Raw genomic sequence first — 16,503 nt, 5'->3', positions numbered from 1 at the left:
TCCACTGGGCTGCTGGTGGGCATCACTCAGACTGATGGATTTAAGATGTGAGTGTTGATCGTCAGATGATCGCTCTGATAGTTTTGTGTGGGATCATCCATCTAGAACAAAGGCAGCTGTGAGGACTAGTGCATGGCCAAGCCTGCCAACGTCAACACCAAGGCAGCAGAATGGAGCGTAGCTGGGGTAGTGGTGCGATAACAATCCAAAGACATTCTACAGAAATACACAGAATTAGCTCCATTGAGACAGACTTTTTCAGAGGACATTTTCACAAATATTTTCTGAAGAAATTAACCGTCATGATAACTAACCCCTGATTAACTAAGAGTATCACACACAGCTTTAAGAGGGTGCATAAATGATAAAGACTACACAGGTCAAAATGGAACAATTTGGGTTCATCTCAGGGTAAGAGCCTAAAACAGACCCCAACCAGCTAGCACATAATGTTCTGAGAACCATATGTTTCTTAGAGCTTGGTGAGAGCGTGCTTATCCTATGGTTATTTTGTATACAACCTTCCCACAACTTTCTGGGAACGGTACTGGATTGTTGCTTGGCTTTGTAACATTCTCAGCACATTTAAGGAACTTGACAAAACTTTTATTTTCTTGGTATTTCATTACTTTAACAGAAAGTTTCCTAAAAGTTCAAACATGTTTACATTTAATTTCAATTTTGGTAATGTTCTACTGTAGGAAGATTGTCCAACTGGTTTGACATTGGGAATATTCTCAAATAGTTCAGAGAACATAAAAAAAAGGTACTTCAGCATAACGTTTCATCATGGTTCTATCTAAAGTCATGTTCTCTAATTGTTCCAAGAATGTTAAGAAACAATGTTCTTCTGTGGGAATTTCAGTACTTTAGCATAACGTTTCCTACAGGTTTCATCATGGTTCTATTTAAAGTCATGTTCTCACATTTTTCAGAGGGAGGGTTACAAAAACTTTCCATAAAAACCAAAGAAAACTTTAGTAACGTTTAGAGAACTTTCTAAGAACGTTATTTAAAAACATACATTCCGTTCTCAGCATTAACAAAACTCTATCCTCTATCTTGTTAAGTATGTTCAGGTGCGTTGGCCGCGCCCACTAATTGGCCACACCTGATCATAATGAGTGATTGTTTCATATGAAATGGGGTGTGTTTGAATAGACTAAAATGAACAACTTTTATTTTGAATGCGTAAAAAAACATGGCATGCTAGCTCAATCCTGGTGGCGCAGTGGACTAATTCCATGGATAGAGAAAAGAAGATTATATACTGGACAAAAATATAAACGCAACATGTAAAAAGTTGGTCCCTTGTTTCATGAGCTGAAATAAAAGATCCCAGAATTTTTGCATACGGACCAAAAGCTTATTTCTCTCAAATTTTGTGAACACATTTGTTTACATCCCTGTTAGTGAACATTTCTCCTTTTCTAAAATAATCCATTCACCTGACAGGTGTGGCATATCAAGAAGCTGATTAAACAACATGATCATTACACAGCTGCACCTTGTGCTGGGGACAATTAAAGGCCACTCTAATATGCGCAATTGTGTCACACAACACAATGTCACAGATGTCTCAAGCTTTGAGGGAGTGTGCAATTTGCATGCTGACTGCAGGATTGTCCACCAGAGTTTTTGCCAGAGAATTGAATGTTCATTTCTCTACCATAAGCCGCCTCCAATGTCGTTTTAGAGAATTTGACACCAGCCAACCAGCCTCACAACCGCAGACCACGTGTAACCACGCCAGACCAGGACCTCCACATCCAGCTTCTTCACCTGTGGGATTGTCTGAGAACAGCCACCTGGACAGCTGATAAAACTGAGGAGTATTTCTGAAAGTTTGAAAGAAAGTTATTCAAAAACCTCAAAATAACATATAATTTCTGTTCTCAAAGCGTTAATAAAATCTCCCAGGAAAACTTTCAAGGAACCAGAGTAAAACATTCTCAGACCCTCTCTGCAACCTAAAAATAAATGTTCCCAGAATAGGCAAAATGTTCCCTTTTGTTCTCAGAATGTTGAAAAAACATTCCTTTTTACCAGTCACAAAACGTATGGCTTTGTTCCCACAACCATTGTGAAACCAAAAACAGACGTTCACTAACCCACAACTTCCAGGGAACCACATTTTCTAGCTGTGCAGTCTTTGGAATAAATTGCAAAAATAATGCAGAGCTCATATCTCTTAATAATAATTTCACGCTTATGGCAGAGTCAGATTTATTTTCATCTGTCAGACCAAAACAAATGAGAAAGTTATTTGATCCAAAAAACATTTGACACTTGTGATAAGATCATCCAATGGAGACTATGAAATGTGTCAGAATTCCCACAGATCCGCATCGCATCTCTCTCCTCAACAGGCAATTTTTCTGCATTGAAATATGGGTCACATTTTGATTTGTTTGTCCTGTTCCACACTCTGCATAATGATGGGATCACTAGGAAAGAAACATCTAAGCAAATGCAAAATACATAAAATCAATATGGGTGAGGTGGCCTGCTACAAACAGGACTGGATTTCAGACTATAATGTCCAGCAATCTGGCTTTGAACGATCTCAGCGAGGAACTCACATCTAAAGCATGCCGTGTCCAGAGAAGATATGGATTAGACAGCAACTCTTAGCTCTTTTACTAAGTTATATGGAATTGTTTTAAGAAGGTCATACCAAGGTTAATTTAGCTATTTGATCTAGAATTGTATTTGGCCTTACTGCTATTAGCCCATACAAATGCTTTGAATAACAGATTCACTACAGATAGTGCCCAAAAAAATTCCAAAGGAAGTTTGTTCGGAAATGCCTGTCCTGCATCTTTGATAGGTATTTAACCCCTTATTTTTGGCACTAAACAGTCTCCATATATACTGCAATTCCATATTTTTTTTCAACTGGTACCGGGTGACCTTCAGACAACTCATGTTGTGGGCAACTGATACGCACGTGAGAGTCTCAGCTTTCAAAAGAGGGGTCATATTAGTGTGTAGACCACCAAACTGCTCAGACGCTACAGACAGAAGTTGGCAAATCGGCTGTACCGACTTCAGATAACTTCCAAGACACGTGTAGGGGTCGTAGAGCAAAACGGACAACACCATCGTGTTCGTGAAAGTCTCATGTTTTGTTCGGACGCTACAGACGATTTTGTGAGAAGACCCATTTTCGCTCTAGCGCTGTTACCTATCACTGCAGATGCGGAAGTGCGACACCGCGGATTGAGACACATCCAATGCAAAATGACTGACATCTCTAGTTTAAACTAATGTTTTATTATACTAATTAGATTCATCAAAAAGGTCTTCAAAAATATATTCACTCACTTTGGAGTTGACGGTTAAACAAAGCAATGACACTGAAATGGAAATTTCACACTGTGCTGGTTAGAGGAATGTTCCTGCAAAACCTATTCCCTGTAGGACAATAAGAGAAAGACAAAGAGTGCAATCCACATGTAATTTTCTCTGCACACAAATATCTTCACCCATCACCTGATGAGACAGAGACAGGTCTGAGCCCACTTGGGCACACACTGGTTGAATCAACATTGTTTCAAGGTAATTTTTCACCGTATTGTGGTGTGGAATAAATCTGGAAATACATTGGATTTAAAAAAAAGTCATCAACCAGTACTGTTTTCATCTCATTTCAACCAACATTGAAATTAGGGTAAGACTTCAACTTAAATACATTGACTTAACTTTACTAACAGGTGCTTACATCAATCTAATTTCAACATAATCATCAGAACTATGTATAGGTTGAAATAGCGTTGACACTTCTAGTTTTCTTCTTCCTATATTGAAATTATGTTGAATTTTAGATTTGATTAGACATATTTTATTTGATATTGTTTCAATATCAGTGAGATCAAGTCCACCATCCAGATGCCTACCTCTATGTACCCTGCTAAGCAAACAAGCTGTGTTTGTTTCAGCTGAACTATCATGTCAACACATTTAGACCCTGATCAGCTTTCATACTCCTTTGTGTAGACTACCTAAATAACATAGAATAGTTGAAAGTAACTCTAACTTTTCATACCCAAGCTGTATGTGGAAGTAAATTCAGAGTGAGGTTGGGTTTATGTCGGCTACATTGACATCTGATTTGCCCAACAAAGGACACCATCATTTCAACGTGTAGCTAGATATACTATCATTCATCCATGGTTGATTGGATTATGGGATGTTTAGAAGTAGTTACCATTAGCCCTGTAAATAGGATGTCAAATTCATGATAATAAAACACTTTTACATTTGGATATTGTCTGGTATATGAAGGACGGCTGGTTGATTTAAAAAATGTTTGTTATTAAAATGTTGGATTCATGTCTCCATCTCAACAAAAAGTCTATGTTGAAGAATATGAATAAATCAGCCCTCATATACAAGTAAGAGTCAATGTTTAGGCACGGGTTTTTGGACTGTGGCGTCACATTTTATTTCAATATACCTCTTTATTTAGGTCGATAACATGACGTTGAAACAATGACGTTGATTCAAACAAACCATTTTACTATCAACGTTGAAACAAGGTAAAATAAAATGTCTAATCAAGTTTGAAAGTAATTTAATTAATTTAATTTCAACCACCCAAGTGTACAAAACATTAAGAACACCTTCCTAATATTGAGTTGCACGTCCTTTTGCCCTCAGAACAGCCTCAATTCCTCAGAGCATAGACTCTACAAGGTGTAGAAAGCGTTCCATGGGGATGCTGGCCCATGTTGACTTCAATGCTTCCCACAGTTGGATGGGCCATTCTTGATACATGTGGGAAACTGTTGAGTGTGAAAAACCCAGCAGCATTGAAGTTCTTGAAACACTCAAACCAGTACACCTGGCACCTACTACCATACCCCATTCAAAGGCAATAAACTATTTTGTCTTGCCTATTCACCCTCTGAATGGCACACATACACAATCCATGTCTCAACTGTCTCAAGGCTTAAAAATCCTTCTTTAACCTGTCTCCTCTCCTTCATTTACACTGATTGAAGTTGAATTAACAGGTGACATCAATAAGAGATCATAGCTTTCACCTGCATTCACCTGGTCAGTCTATAGCCCTATTTGCACGGGACTAGTATTACTATAGTATGTCGGTTATGTAATAATTACCCCAGCATGTCCGTTTTTCCAGTGGGCGATTCTGATGGGATTAGTTTTACCAAACTGCCCCTGTAATATTTTTTTTCCTCATTCACAATTGACCGTTATGACGAAAACCTGGAGGCTCTTCTAGGCGTGAAGATATTTCAAATGTCCAGGGATAGCCTAATATTGGCCTTCAGTTCGGAGAAAGTCAAAATAATAATGCATACGTATTTGGCAGTTTATCAATTAATTGGCACAATATCGTCCACTTCATCTTTTAAAAGATAAGTATTGGCACTAGGAAAGTTGATATATGACAAAAAGATAATTCATCTGTAGGTTACTTGTATAGCACATTGTTTTAAGCATCAATTTGTTCCAACGTTCTTACCTAAAATGGGCAACACCTGCTAAGTGGGTGCAGCACATCCTAAACACGATTCGCACGGGATAAGTATTATCTGAAGACCTTGGAGTTTGCTGAAAAACAGTAGGTTTTTAGGGCAGGGATAATAACCTTCCTGCCAAGTAAAAATTACTGACATGGCAGATTCGGACGGGACTAAAATTACAGAAGTGCTGATTTGTGCTTGTGCACATAATTACATTACCTGAGCATCTCCAGTAAAACGTATCCCGTCGAATAGGGCTTTAGTCATGGAAAGGTCAGGGGTTACTAATGAATTGTACACTCAGTGGTTATTGAATATGGGTTGAATATTTTTACGTTTCTATGTGGAATTAATGCAATTTCAAAGTATACATAGTTCTGATGATTGTTAATTAGATGCATGTAACAACCTGTTAGACAAGAAAAATCCAACCAAAACCATGAATTATTTTAATTTACAGTGTTAACTAACATTAATATGCGAGAAGAATATTTTTTTGTGAACGAATGTTTCATTTTGGCGTTATAATAAGGTTGGCAACAAAATGGAAAATCGTTGTGGAAATGTGTTGCAGCTCAAATCGACTACAAAATCCACATGCAATGGTTTCTCTATGGGCTGGCTGGCTAGGTAACTAGCTATCAAGCTAGAAAACATAGCTACACACAATAATACCAAAGACAATATCAGCATGTGCAGTATCTAGTTAACTGTAAAATCGCCTTTAAAAAACGGCACTATCAATTTGAGTCTACAATCTCAGCATGTTCAACCTGCAGATCGATGTGCCTCACAGAGTGGAGTCTGACATTCTCAACTGCAGATATACTTTTGAGGAGATGGGGAAACGTTGCCCATGCTATGTCTATGGTACAGGCCGGTGCATTCTGGGTGATTCTGGGACATGGAGCGAATGGGAGTCAATTGGGCGCTAGCTCAAAAACCAACACTAGCACTAATTTCGTCAACAAGAAGTACAACATTACAAATATTTCCGAGATGTGAGATAATTAACTTGCTACCTGTAATATCGTATAGCTTTGGAATCGTGACATTACGTACTTTAGATGAAAATCGGCACATTTCTCGATTTTGAGAAGGGATTCCGTGACGATTAGCTTAGCAACCGTGTGACACAGCATGACAACGTGAACGCGAATGGTCGACAGTCTGCTGGGTGGGGCGTTATACGTTCCTTCATTCCTTTCTTTCATATCTCTGGTAACGGCACTATGCAATGTACCCTGGATTAAAGAGGCAGACAAATAGGAAAAATGGGCTAGACCCTCTATTAAATAAAACATTTCTCGAGGTAGGAATATTGCAAAAATATAACCAACGGCTCATTTAAGACTAGACATCCTCCCGTGTTATGACATCGGCCAGTATTGAAATCTAACATGTATGATAGACGTTTTCACGATCTAAAAGTCCTATTCCAGTGTAGTGAGAGTGACTTTATCACAGTGCTACGTCATACCGGCCGGATTTCTGCCTGCTTGAACGCCAATAACTCAGATGCACATGAAAACATGAAAGGACCCAGGGAATTGATAGAACATCACTCAGGGATGCACAAAAACAATATAACATTCAAAATGGGTGAACCTTACCTTTACATTGAAGTTTTACACACGTTTTTATGTTTACAACTCTGATTGAAATTAGATGAAAACAGTAGTGGTTGATTACTTTTTTCAAATCCAATATATTTTCCAAGTTGATTCCACATCACAAATACGTTGACAAATTACGTTGAAACAACGTTGATTGGTTGTAAAGTTTGACATCTGACACCAGTGTGTGCCCAGTGGGAGGGTTAATCAGCAATGTTGAAGCATGGGAGAACGCTGAGAGACACTAAGCCTTCTGGATGGGATTGGATTTCTCATGGCAAACTCTGTGAGGTCTCCTGAGCGAGTATTGATCCCTCCACTGCTGTCGGGCTGGATGTCTGATGGATTACTCCATCGTGTCAGATGTCAAACTTCACAACCATTCAGTTGGAGACTCGCCTCTCAATTAGATTGACAAGAAACTCTTAGAGGCTGTGACTCATTGACTGTGGCTCATTCAACTGTCACATGAGATAGTAGAGGCCTTTCTGTGCTGCATATTTACCCATCGACATTAATGTCGTGAGATGTTTTCCTACTGGCCCAAAGTCAAATGAAAAGTCTATATTTAGAAATGACTCATGACCTTATGTTGTAACTAACTTTCTCTTTCACTTCTGAGTGACAGTATGAAGAGGTGAACAACACCAACCGCCCCTTAGACCCCAGAGTGTGTTTGAAACAGTCACCTAACCTGACAGCCTGCTGGGCATTCCAGGCGGCGTTGCACACCAGCAACAGGATCTTCACCGGCACACCATGGTTCAGGAACTCTGATGACAAAGTTCCGGATGGAGGTAACCTTTGACCTTCGGGCCCGGAGGAGTACGGTGAGGACGGCAGGCTGTGGTGGTACCCTGCAGGAGAGGAGGAAAGAGGGAGGAGACAAGAGGGGGGGTGGGAAAGTTAAGGAAAGTTAAATATAAGACTTGGCGAGACATTCTATTTGGGGAGGAGCGAACCAGAAGGGAGAACAGATGGAGCGGGCGCTGCAGACTCTCCCAGCAGGAGGTCTTATCTGATGCAGCTTTTCACTCCTGGTGGGTGCCAGCACTTCTCACCAGCTAACTTCTCTTCCCTCACACTGTGGAGTGTGACTGAGCAAAAGCCTCAAAAATTACAGCACTCACAGACGTGACATTAGCAGATGCTGTGTTACTAACCTCATCCCCAGGCTATTGCGCACAACGCATATAAGCCTGGGATATCAACCACTCAAAGTTGGCCTTAGTGGGAGTGACCATAGAATTATATGCGAGTGATTCTATGGCAAAGTATTTGTCATCATTTCATTTAAGCAAATCACATGTGCTTGTGTTGTGTGCTTGTGGTGCTCTGTGCTTGTGGTGTACTAGCGTACAGGGGAGGGTTAGGGGGAAGATGTGGGAGATGATTGGTTGGTAGATTAGTTAGATTAAGCCAATGCCTATGTGCCAGGAGTTTCTCCCAGCTCTATGTTTTGGCCAAGTTTGACGCACTGGTCCACCAGACTCTACGCATTTTTGTGCAGGAGTGTCTGGGAACGAGATTACCAACCTAGACAATGCCAACCCATCAGGCGGCACTGGCTCCCCAAAATACTTGGTGATAAATCACATGGTAAATAGGACTGTAGACAGAAACGAGCAGCTATTGATTGGCCCGGCGACAGTGTTCTCCCAAAACCACAGCGTTGTATTAAACACCGCCGTTTACACCCATCCAGTTCACAATTAATCATCGCCAACGGTGAATGTCACGCTTGAAGGTCCCAAAGCCGCCAAGATCCTGAGTGTGCAAATATCCCACCATTCAATCCAGCCACACCACAGGTCTAATACCATGATACAGGAGAGTGAAGGAATGCATGGAAACAAAGACCTATTCAATAACAATCTGACACTTCATGTAAACAGCTCTGATATGATATGATAGAGCCCTGACCCAAGAGTGAACATAATGAGGAAAAGTATTACTGCCCTTCATTTATTCATGTTCAACTAATGAAGCAGCTGATCAAACTCTCTTCAATCATGTTCTGCAATTTACATAAGTGTTGATCGCTGTGAGGATGATTTATGTAAAGAAGCCCTTCTTTAACGACTGGTGAAACGTTCAGAATTCAGCAGTAAAATGCAGAGGTCACCTCATGGACTGTCCCCACGTGATTGATGCTGGGTGGGAGGAGGTCTCTCATCAGTCATTAAATCAAAGTGTATTTCTTTATGTTTGGGCATCAGAAATGTATTGTTTCAAGACATCTCCCCCAAGGTCTTTTCACTGGTCTTTAAATTACAACCAGTTTCCTACCTTTAGGTTGATGTCAGCTTTTCAGAATGACGGATGGAGAGTGTCAAAATAGCCCACAGCAGATTCCTGTAGATACACAGAAACTTCAACTTGTACACACACGCATGCACACAAATGTAATTTAATATGCCTGTTGATTGTAGTCTCCTGTGATGAGTGATATGACTCTCTATAAGATCATGGAATAGTTGTGTATTCACTCTCCTGTAGTCTAGGGTTGCGTCTGAGAAACACTTTCATTTTCAATTCCCTGACAGATGTGAAAGACAGGATGAGCCAGCCTGAACACTGTGAAAGCCAGTAATTAAACACCTCTGCCCCCAAAGAGATCCACTTCAATGACTGGATTAGCATGGTCAGGTATTGACTGGTTCCGAGAAAGCCGTGAAGCCCTATAGCGAAGACAGACACCAAACTGACCACATACTGAGACGTCAGTGATTACTAGGGCTGTGGCGGTCATGAAATTTTGTCAGCCGGTGATTGTCAAGCAAATAACTTCCGGTCTCACAGAAATTGACCATTAATTAACATAAACACATTCAGCATCTCCTGGCTTCCACACACAGCCTACAAGCCACTGATGCAGACCTTTGGAACATCTACATTTTAAAAAAGTCTAATAAATCCATGTAATGTAGCCTACACCTTCACAATAAATCCATAGCCTACACCCTCACAATAAATCCATTATGTATTTTAGACAGGTCTAAAGAAACAGGATATGAAGAAAATGTAGTCCATTTCAGAAGAAAAGAATAGCATACTCTGAGTTGTCCTTATGTTAGGTCCTGATCTGGCTATGCCAAATGGCTGTGGGCTACACTAGTTCATTTAGCAAGCAGAGTTTTTCGCTTAGAATTTCGTGGCATTATTTTATAGTGTGAAAAAAAAATCGGAAATATATTTTCTCTAAAGGATTTTTGAGGGAGTGCGCACATCCGGCTATTCTGTGTTGAGCGGTTAACAAAGAAACAGGTCTTCCTATATGCTTAATTTAGAGTTATTTATGCAACTTTAGTTGTGATCAAAACGTATAGAACAACGTTTGTATTTTTAATACAAGGCTGCATGATGCCACTAATGATGATTTGAAAAAAGTCACATGAAAGGCATGAGCTCGGCATTGTCATTTGCGCAGGCTTTGCACATTTAATCAAATCAAATGCAATTAGTCACATGCGCCGAATACAACAGGTGTAGACCTAACAGTGAAATGTTTTCTTATGAGCCCCTAACCAAGAATGCAGTTTAAAAAAATACAGATAAGAATAAGAAATAAAAGTAACAAGTAATTAAAGAACAGCAGTAAAATAACAATAGCGAGACTATATACAGGGAGTACCGGTACAGAGTCAATGTACATGTAGGTAGAGTTATTAAAGTGATGATAACAACAGAGAGTAGCAGTGGTGTAAAGGGGGGGGGGGGGCAATGCAAATAGTCTGGGTAGCCATTTAATTAGATGTTCAGGAGTCTTATGGCTTGGGGGTAGAAGCTATTTAGAAGCTTTTTGGACCTAGACTTGGAACTCCGGTACCGCTTGCTGTGCGGTAGCAGAGAGAATAGTCTAAGACTAGGGTGACTGGAGTCTTTGACAATTTTTAGGGCCTTCCTCTGACACCGCCTGATATAGAGGTCCTGGATGGCAGGAAGCTTGGCCCCGGTGATGTACTGGGCCATACGCACTACCTTCTGTAGTGCCTTGCGGTCGGAGGCCGAGCAGTTGCCATACCAGGCAGTGATGAAACCAGTCAGGATGCTCTCAATGATGCAGCTGTAGAACCTGTTGAGGATCCGAGGACCCAGGCCAAATCTTTTCAGTCTCCTGAGGGGGAATAGGTTTTGTCATGGCCTCTTCACGACTGTCTTGGTGTGCTTGGACCATGTTAGTTTGTTGGTGATGTGGACACCAAGGAACTTGAAGCTCTCAACCTGCTCCACTGCAGCCCCATCGATGAGAATGGGGGTGTGTTCGGTCCTCTTTTTCCTTTAGTCCACAATCATCTCCTTTGTCTTGATCACGTTGAGGGAGAGGTTGTTGTCCTGGCACCACACGGCCAGGTCTCTGACCTCCTCCCTATAGACTGTCTCTCATTCACAATTTGACAAGCACTTGATAATGCCTCGAATTTCTTGGCGTCGTCCCCTTTGTGTGGCCATAATTCCCCTAAAAAAATCCATGTCTTTTGAGGCCAATGGCCGTTGTGCCCTTGGGCTGAATATAATAATTATAATTCCCTTCTCCCGGCTGCGTGCTCCGAAATACCTCTCACTCTCAAGGCTCTCTCAGATAGCTCAACTCTTATAAGCCAATGCCCGTCACGTGATCTATCACGCCCTGATCTGTTTCACCTGTCTTTGTGATTGTCTCCACCCCCCTCCAGGTGTCGCCCATCTTCCCCATTATCCCCTGTGTATTTATACCTGTGTTTTCCTTTTGTCTGTTGCCAGTTCATTTTGTTTGTTCAAGTCAACCAGCGTTTTATGTCTCAGCTCCTGCTTTTTCCCGTCTCGCTTTTCTCACCCTCCTGGTTTTGACCCTTGCCTGTCCTGATTCTGAGCCCGCCTGCCTGACCACCCTGCCTGCCCCTGACCCTGCCTGCCGCCCGGTACCGTTGCCCCACCTCTGGTTTACTATCCATGCCTGCCTTGACCTGTCTATTAGCTGCCCCCGTTGGTATATTAAACTATTGTTTATTCGACGTGGTCTGCGTCTGGGTCTTACCTTCATACTTGATAGTGATCGGATCTTTCTCACAAGCTACAAGTGAAGACAGACACATCAGGGACGCAACTATGCGTCCTTATCCAATTCCGACTTGGACATTGAAGATATTAGAAGAACTGTCCATATTTACTTTTCGAGTAAGCCTAATGAACAGCAAAAGCACTAGCTTATGTCAATCTACTATCCCCCATAATACAAAAGTTGACCGATTCTATTCTGTGCGAGAAATAAATATTCCAAACATAGTCTGGGACAGTTGTGGGATGAGAGATCCCAAATTAATACAACCACTAGCATCCAAAAACATTTTTTAAGCATTGAGGCTGATGCAACGATCAGAACGTTTAGCTTAAAATGTTGATAAGCTTTTAGGCTATTTCTTCACATTATAAGCGCAGTAATGAGCACACGGCAGTAGGCTATACGCACGAATGTTCCAAAATGCAATCAATTAGCGGGAAAACACTAGTGGGAAAGCACCATTCTCAAAAGTGTGATTATGCATGTAATGCTTTTATGATAAAGGTGAATTTATATGGTAAAAATGGTCTTCCCCAAACTTGAAACTCACGTACTGCGTACAGTATGTATGCCAGTTAGGCTCTACACCCCTTGTAAAGCAGATTAATATGCTTCATTTTAAGAAGTTATTTGGCCACTTTAGTTGTGATACAAACCGTATCAAAAAATATATGCCTATGGACTAAGCTACATGAGGTGCGAGACTATGACTTGAAAAAGTTTTTAAAAAGGCACGAGCTGTTTCTTGCCTTACTGCACAGCTGGGCATCTTTCACAAGTGATAATATATAATTCACAATTGATAGGCTAATATTGTCACCCATCAGACTGTTCTTGATTTAATTTTGTCTTTACATATACTAAATAATATATGTGTGAGATTTGTTTTGAATTAGAATGGACCATTATCATCCACCGGTCTCGAAACAGGGGCAGGGGGGAAAATGGACATCATCTATGCACTTAAATAACGAATGGAGGACACTTTTCCCGTAGTTAATTTCCATGCCAGCCAGGTAGGCTATACTCCTGTTGTAAAGAGAAGAAATGTGCTTAATATTAGGAAAGTTGAGAAATAAATATAGTAGGCCTAGCCTATAGAAAGCTGATGGGATCCTCCTCTTTTTAATAGAGGCCATCACTCTGTTTTAGCACGCAATAGCATAGCCTCAAGATATGTTGCGCAACATCAGCTCATTGGCTCTCATGAAGTGTTTGATTAGATTTTCGATTACATTTGCATTGATATCAGAGTGATTAGAGGGACAATATAGTGCTGAGTACCAGGCAGCTTGTCATGCCTGCTCCCCCTCCCTGGTGCCAGACTACCCATCTTTACACGCACCTGTCACCATCATTACATGCAGCAGAGCTCATTGGACTCACCTGGACTCCTTCATGTGGTTGCTTGCCCCTGTATATCTGTCTGTTCCTCGGTGGTGTTCCCTGTGTCCGCATTAATTGTTGTTATGTGTTCCTGTCCAGACGCTGTTCCTGTTCTGTTTCATGTCCGTCAGTTATTACACCTTCACTCCCTGTACCTGCTTCCTATCTCCTGCGTCGATCCTTTCACAGTAAGTTTGGTAGGCTACTAATAACCATCAGCAGCATCAGAGCTTGGAGAAGCCTAATTACCATGACTAAACGGTCACGTGGAATTTGACTGCCTTCATGACTCGTGACCGCCGGTGTGGCGGTAATACAGTCACCGTAACAGCCCTAGTGATGACTTTATGGCATTCGTCTCCTCCACTGAGTGACCTAGTTAGCCAGGCTTCTGAATGTGTCCACACTGAGGAGCCTGAACTAATTATTGGGCTTTTCAAACAAGCGTTCCACATCAGTTCCACCTAAACTGGAAGCCCTGGCTGTTAGACAGTAAATTGCAGCACATGTGGAAAGTCCCACTGATGCCCTGACAGGGGGAACTCTATGGCCTGGCAGCCAGGCAGCATACTGTATTACAACCATACTATATTAGAGACACAATGGACAAACCATGTCATGGTGGGCTGCATGGTCGACAGAGTTTGGATCAGTCATTGATTAGATGAAGTCATGCAATCTGTTATTAATTTCCTTAATATGAGCCTGATATGAACAACCAAGACACTGTCAACCCAATACAACCTGAAGAAGGTGAATACCCGATGGGGAAAGAACATGTTATCTGTGTGTATGATGCACTTCACTGAATGTGAAATAAGATACTTCTATGAGAATTGCCATGACAATGGAGCTCTGTACAGAATCAATGTTTACATAAACTGACATAGGAAGTGCTTACACCTCTCTTCCTATTTCACCATGCCATGAAAGGTCAGGCAGGAGGAAAAATACTCCCAGACACCATCATCTCTCATGAATCTTTTCTGCCACACTGTGATATTCCATACATTGTAGATAGTTCATGTAAACCTTGTTGACAGCGACTCAATTACTCATTCTCCTCGCTGACAACCACCAAATGAAAATGCTGCCAGGCACAGACAAACGCACACTCCACCATTTATCTACAGGCCGCTCATCAAGGTGTGAAGTGACATTACTGATAGGCTGTGTGTCAAACAGAGGTGGACAGTCCCTGCTTCGTATTTTTATGATTTTGAACATGATTCTAGGACATTTAGTGATAGCCATTAGTGACAGCCAGTCGCTGATGTGCTTAAAGTGAGTCACCCTCTGAATTCACCAACTAATGTACTGTAGCATGGTGCCAAGGCTCTTGTTTTTTTTAGCCATACAGTAAGTGCTACAATTCATTTCAGTTGATGCCTCAGCTTGACAGCTTCTATTGGTACCTGAGACACTCCATTCAGACAGTCTAGGTATTCAGACATATCCAGTTTGTCAAAGCACAAGCCTGCAACATTAGTGTTGAACATCTCTGTCTAGGAGTTATTATACAATTCAGGCGAGCTCAGGTTTTCTGTAACAAGAGCAAAGGCGAACTTTAACTTCCAGCTATAGAGGCATTACGGCAGCCCTCCTGACCCAGAAACTGGAGAAATTAGCTGCTGTCTGGTCAGTCTTTAGAGGCCACTTCACTCAAAGACACTGCCAGCCCTGTACCTGACCAATGCTGTCAATTGCTTATTGAAAGGATTTCTTCCAAGCAGAGAGGCCGAACAGAGCTCTGTAGAGTCCCACATGCTTTTCATACTGAGAGAAGTATGTAGTAAAGTATGCTGTATGTAAACTAGGGAGTAGTACAGGAGTGGTATAGTAGAGGAGTCTTTTAAATCAATGTAGACACTGTTCTGGGGAAGAACAGATACGACTCCATTCCCATCTATTACCATTCATAGTTAATGTGTGTGAGGTGCATGATCCCTAAAGGCATATTGATTTCAAGTACACAAAATGTACCTTCCATTAGCAGCAGTGACCATAAAAGTTTACGAGCAGTGACAACTCATCATGATTTAAAGAGGCACATTACGCTGAGGTGAAGCCTCCTCCGTCAGTACAGTACCACATTTCACACCCGTCAGCTTTAGGCCAAATAGATAATGATTACAAAATGATTACTCAGTATTCATTGTGTAACAGTGAGTTTGAGTTCTGTTATCAGACTGGATGTGCATGAAATGAGAGGATGCTCTGTTCAGCAGAGAGGTGGTGAGAGGCCTCCCCATATCAACCCCACTGCGTATACAGTCTGCTAAAACATCCCAGGAGGATTCAGTGTCTGCCTGTGTGTGTGTGTGTGTGTGTGTGTGTGTGTGTGTGTGTGTGTGTGTGTGCAGACCAATCAAACTGAGTAGTCTATTATGTGTGGTCTAACCAAAGATGATGAAGGAGAGACAGAGATTTCTCTAATCACTTTTCTCAGTGGTGATGCAAAGAAGTATCATTTTCAGGGACAAACCCAGCTCTGCTAAACCCAGAGTGAAAAATGTGGTAAAACTATCCACACAATCTGGCTTCTGGGAACAATGTCTGTTTGCCCTTCACATCATCAGTACAATTACAGAGGAGAGATATTTCAAACATAAATCATTCGATGACAGCAAATCTTTGCGGAAAATGATGGTGATTTGAGTAGATCTGAGCATCTGAGTTTTATTGAAAATGTGTTTAAAATGTGTTTGTAAGCACACATGTTCCCCAAGGACTTCTTATTCTACATTGTGAGTTCCTCCTGGAATCTATCAGACCCAAAGTACACAAACAAACATTCATTATCTTGTTTAAAAAGAAACAATGCATTTCTCCTCAGTTGGCTTGTGCCAACAGTGCACAGTTAGGGTAAAAGAGCATGTAGTTATCACCACCCGAGGAAGGACAGACTTTCACATAATACCCTGGTATTTCACAGAGGTTGTACATCCCATTCAGTTAATACAGT

At 41.3% G+C, this 16,503-nt stretch overlaps 1 protein-coding gene across 1 annotated transcript in view; it reads right to left on the bottom strand.

The window, feature by feature from the left end:
- The window catches only part of LOC115201783 (ubiquitin carboxyl-terminal hydrolase 43), a 91,284-nt gene that overhangs the window by 21,741 nt on the left and 53,040 nt on the right, over positions 1-16,503 (bottom strand). The window contains exon 7 of the mRNA XM_029765673.1: positions 7,806-7,968. Coding sequence (XP_029621533.1) covers positions 7,806-7,968 — 163 coding nt within the window. The remainder of the gene's footprint in view (positions 1-7,805; positions 7,969-16,503) is intronic.

The sequence above is a fragment of the Salmo trutta genome, chromosome 1 (genome assembly GCF_901001165.1).
Source record: "Salmo trutta chromosome 1, fSalTru1.1, whole genome shotgun sequence".
Taxonomy (NCBI): Eukaryota; Metazoa; Chordata; class Actinopteri; order Salmoniformes; family Salmonidae; genus Salmo; species Salmo trutta.
The sequence above is the reverse complement of the archived record's forward strand: the minus strand, read 5'-3'. Positions and strand labels throughout refer to the sequence as shown.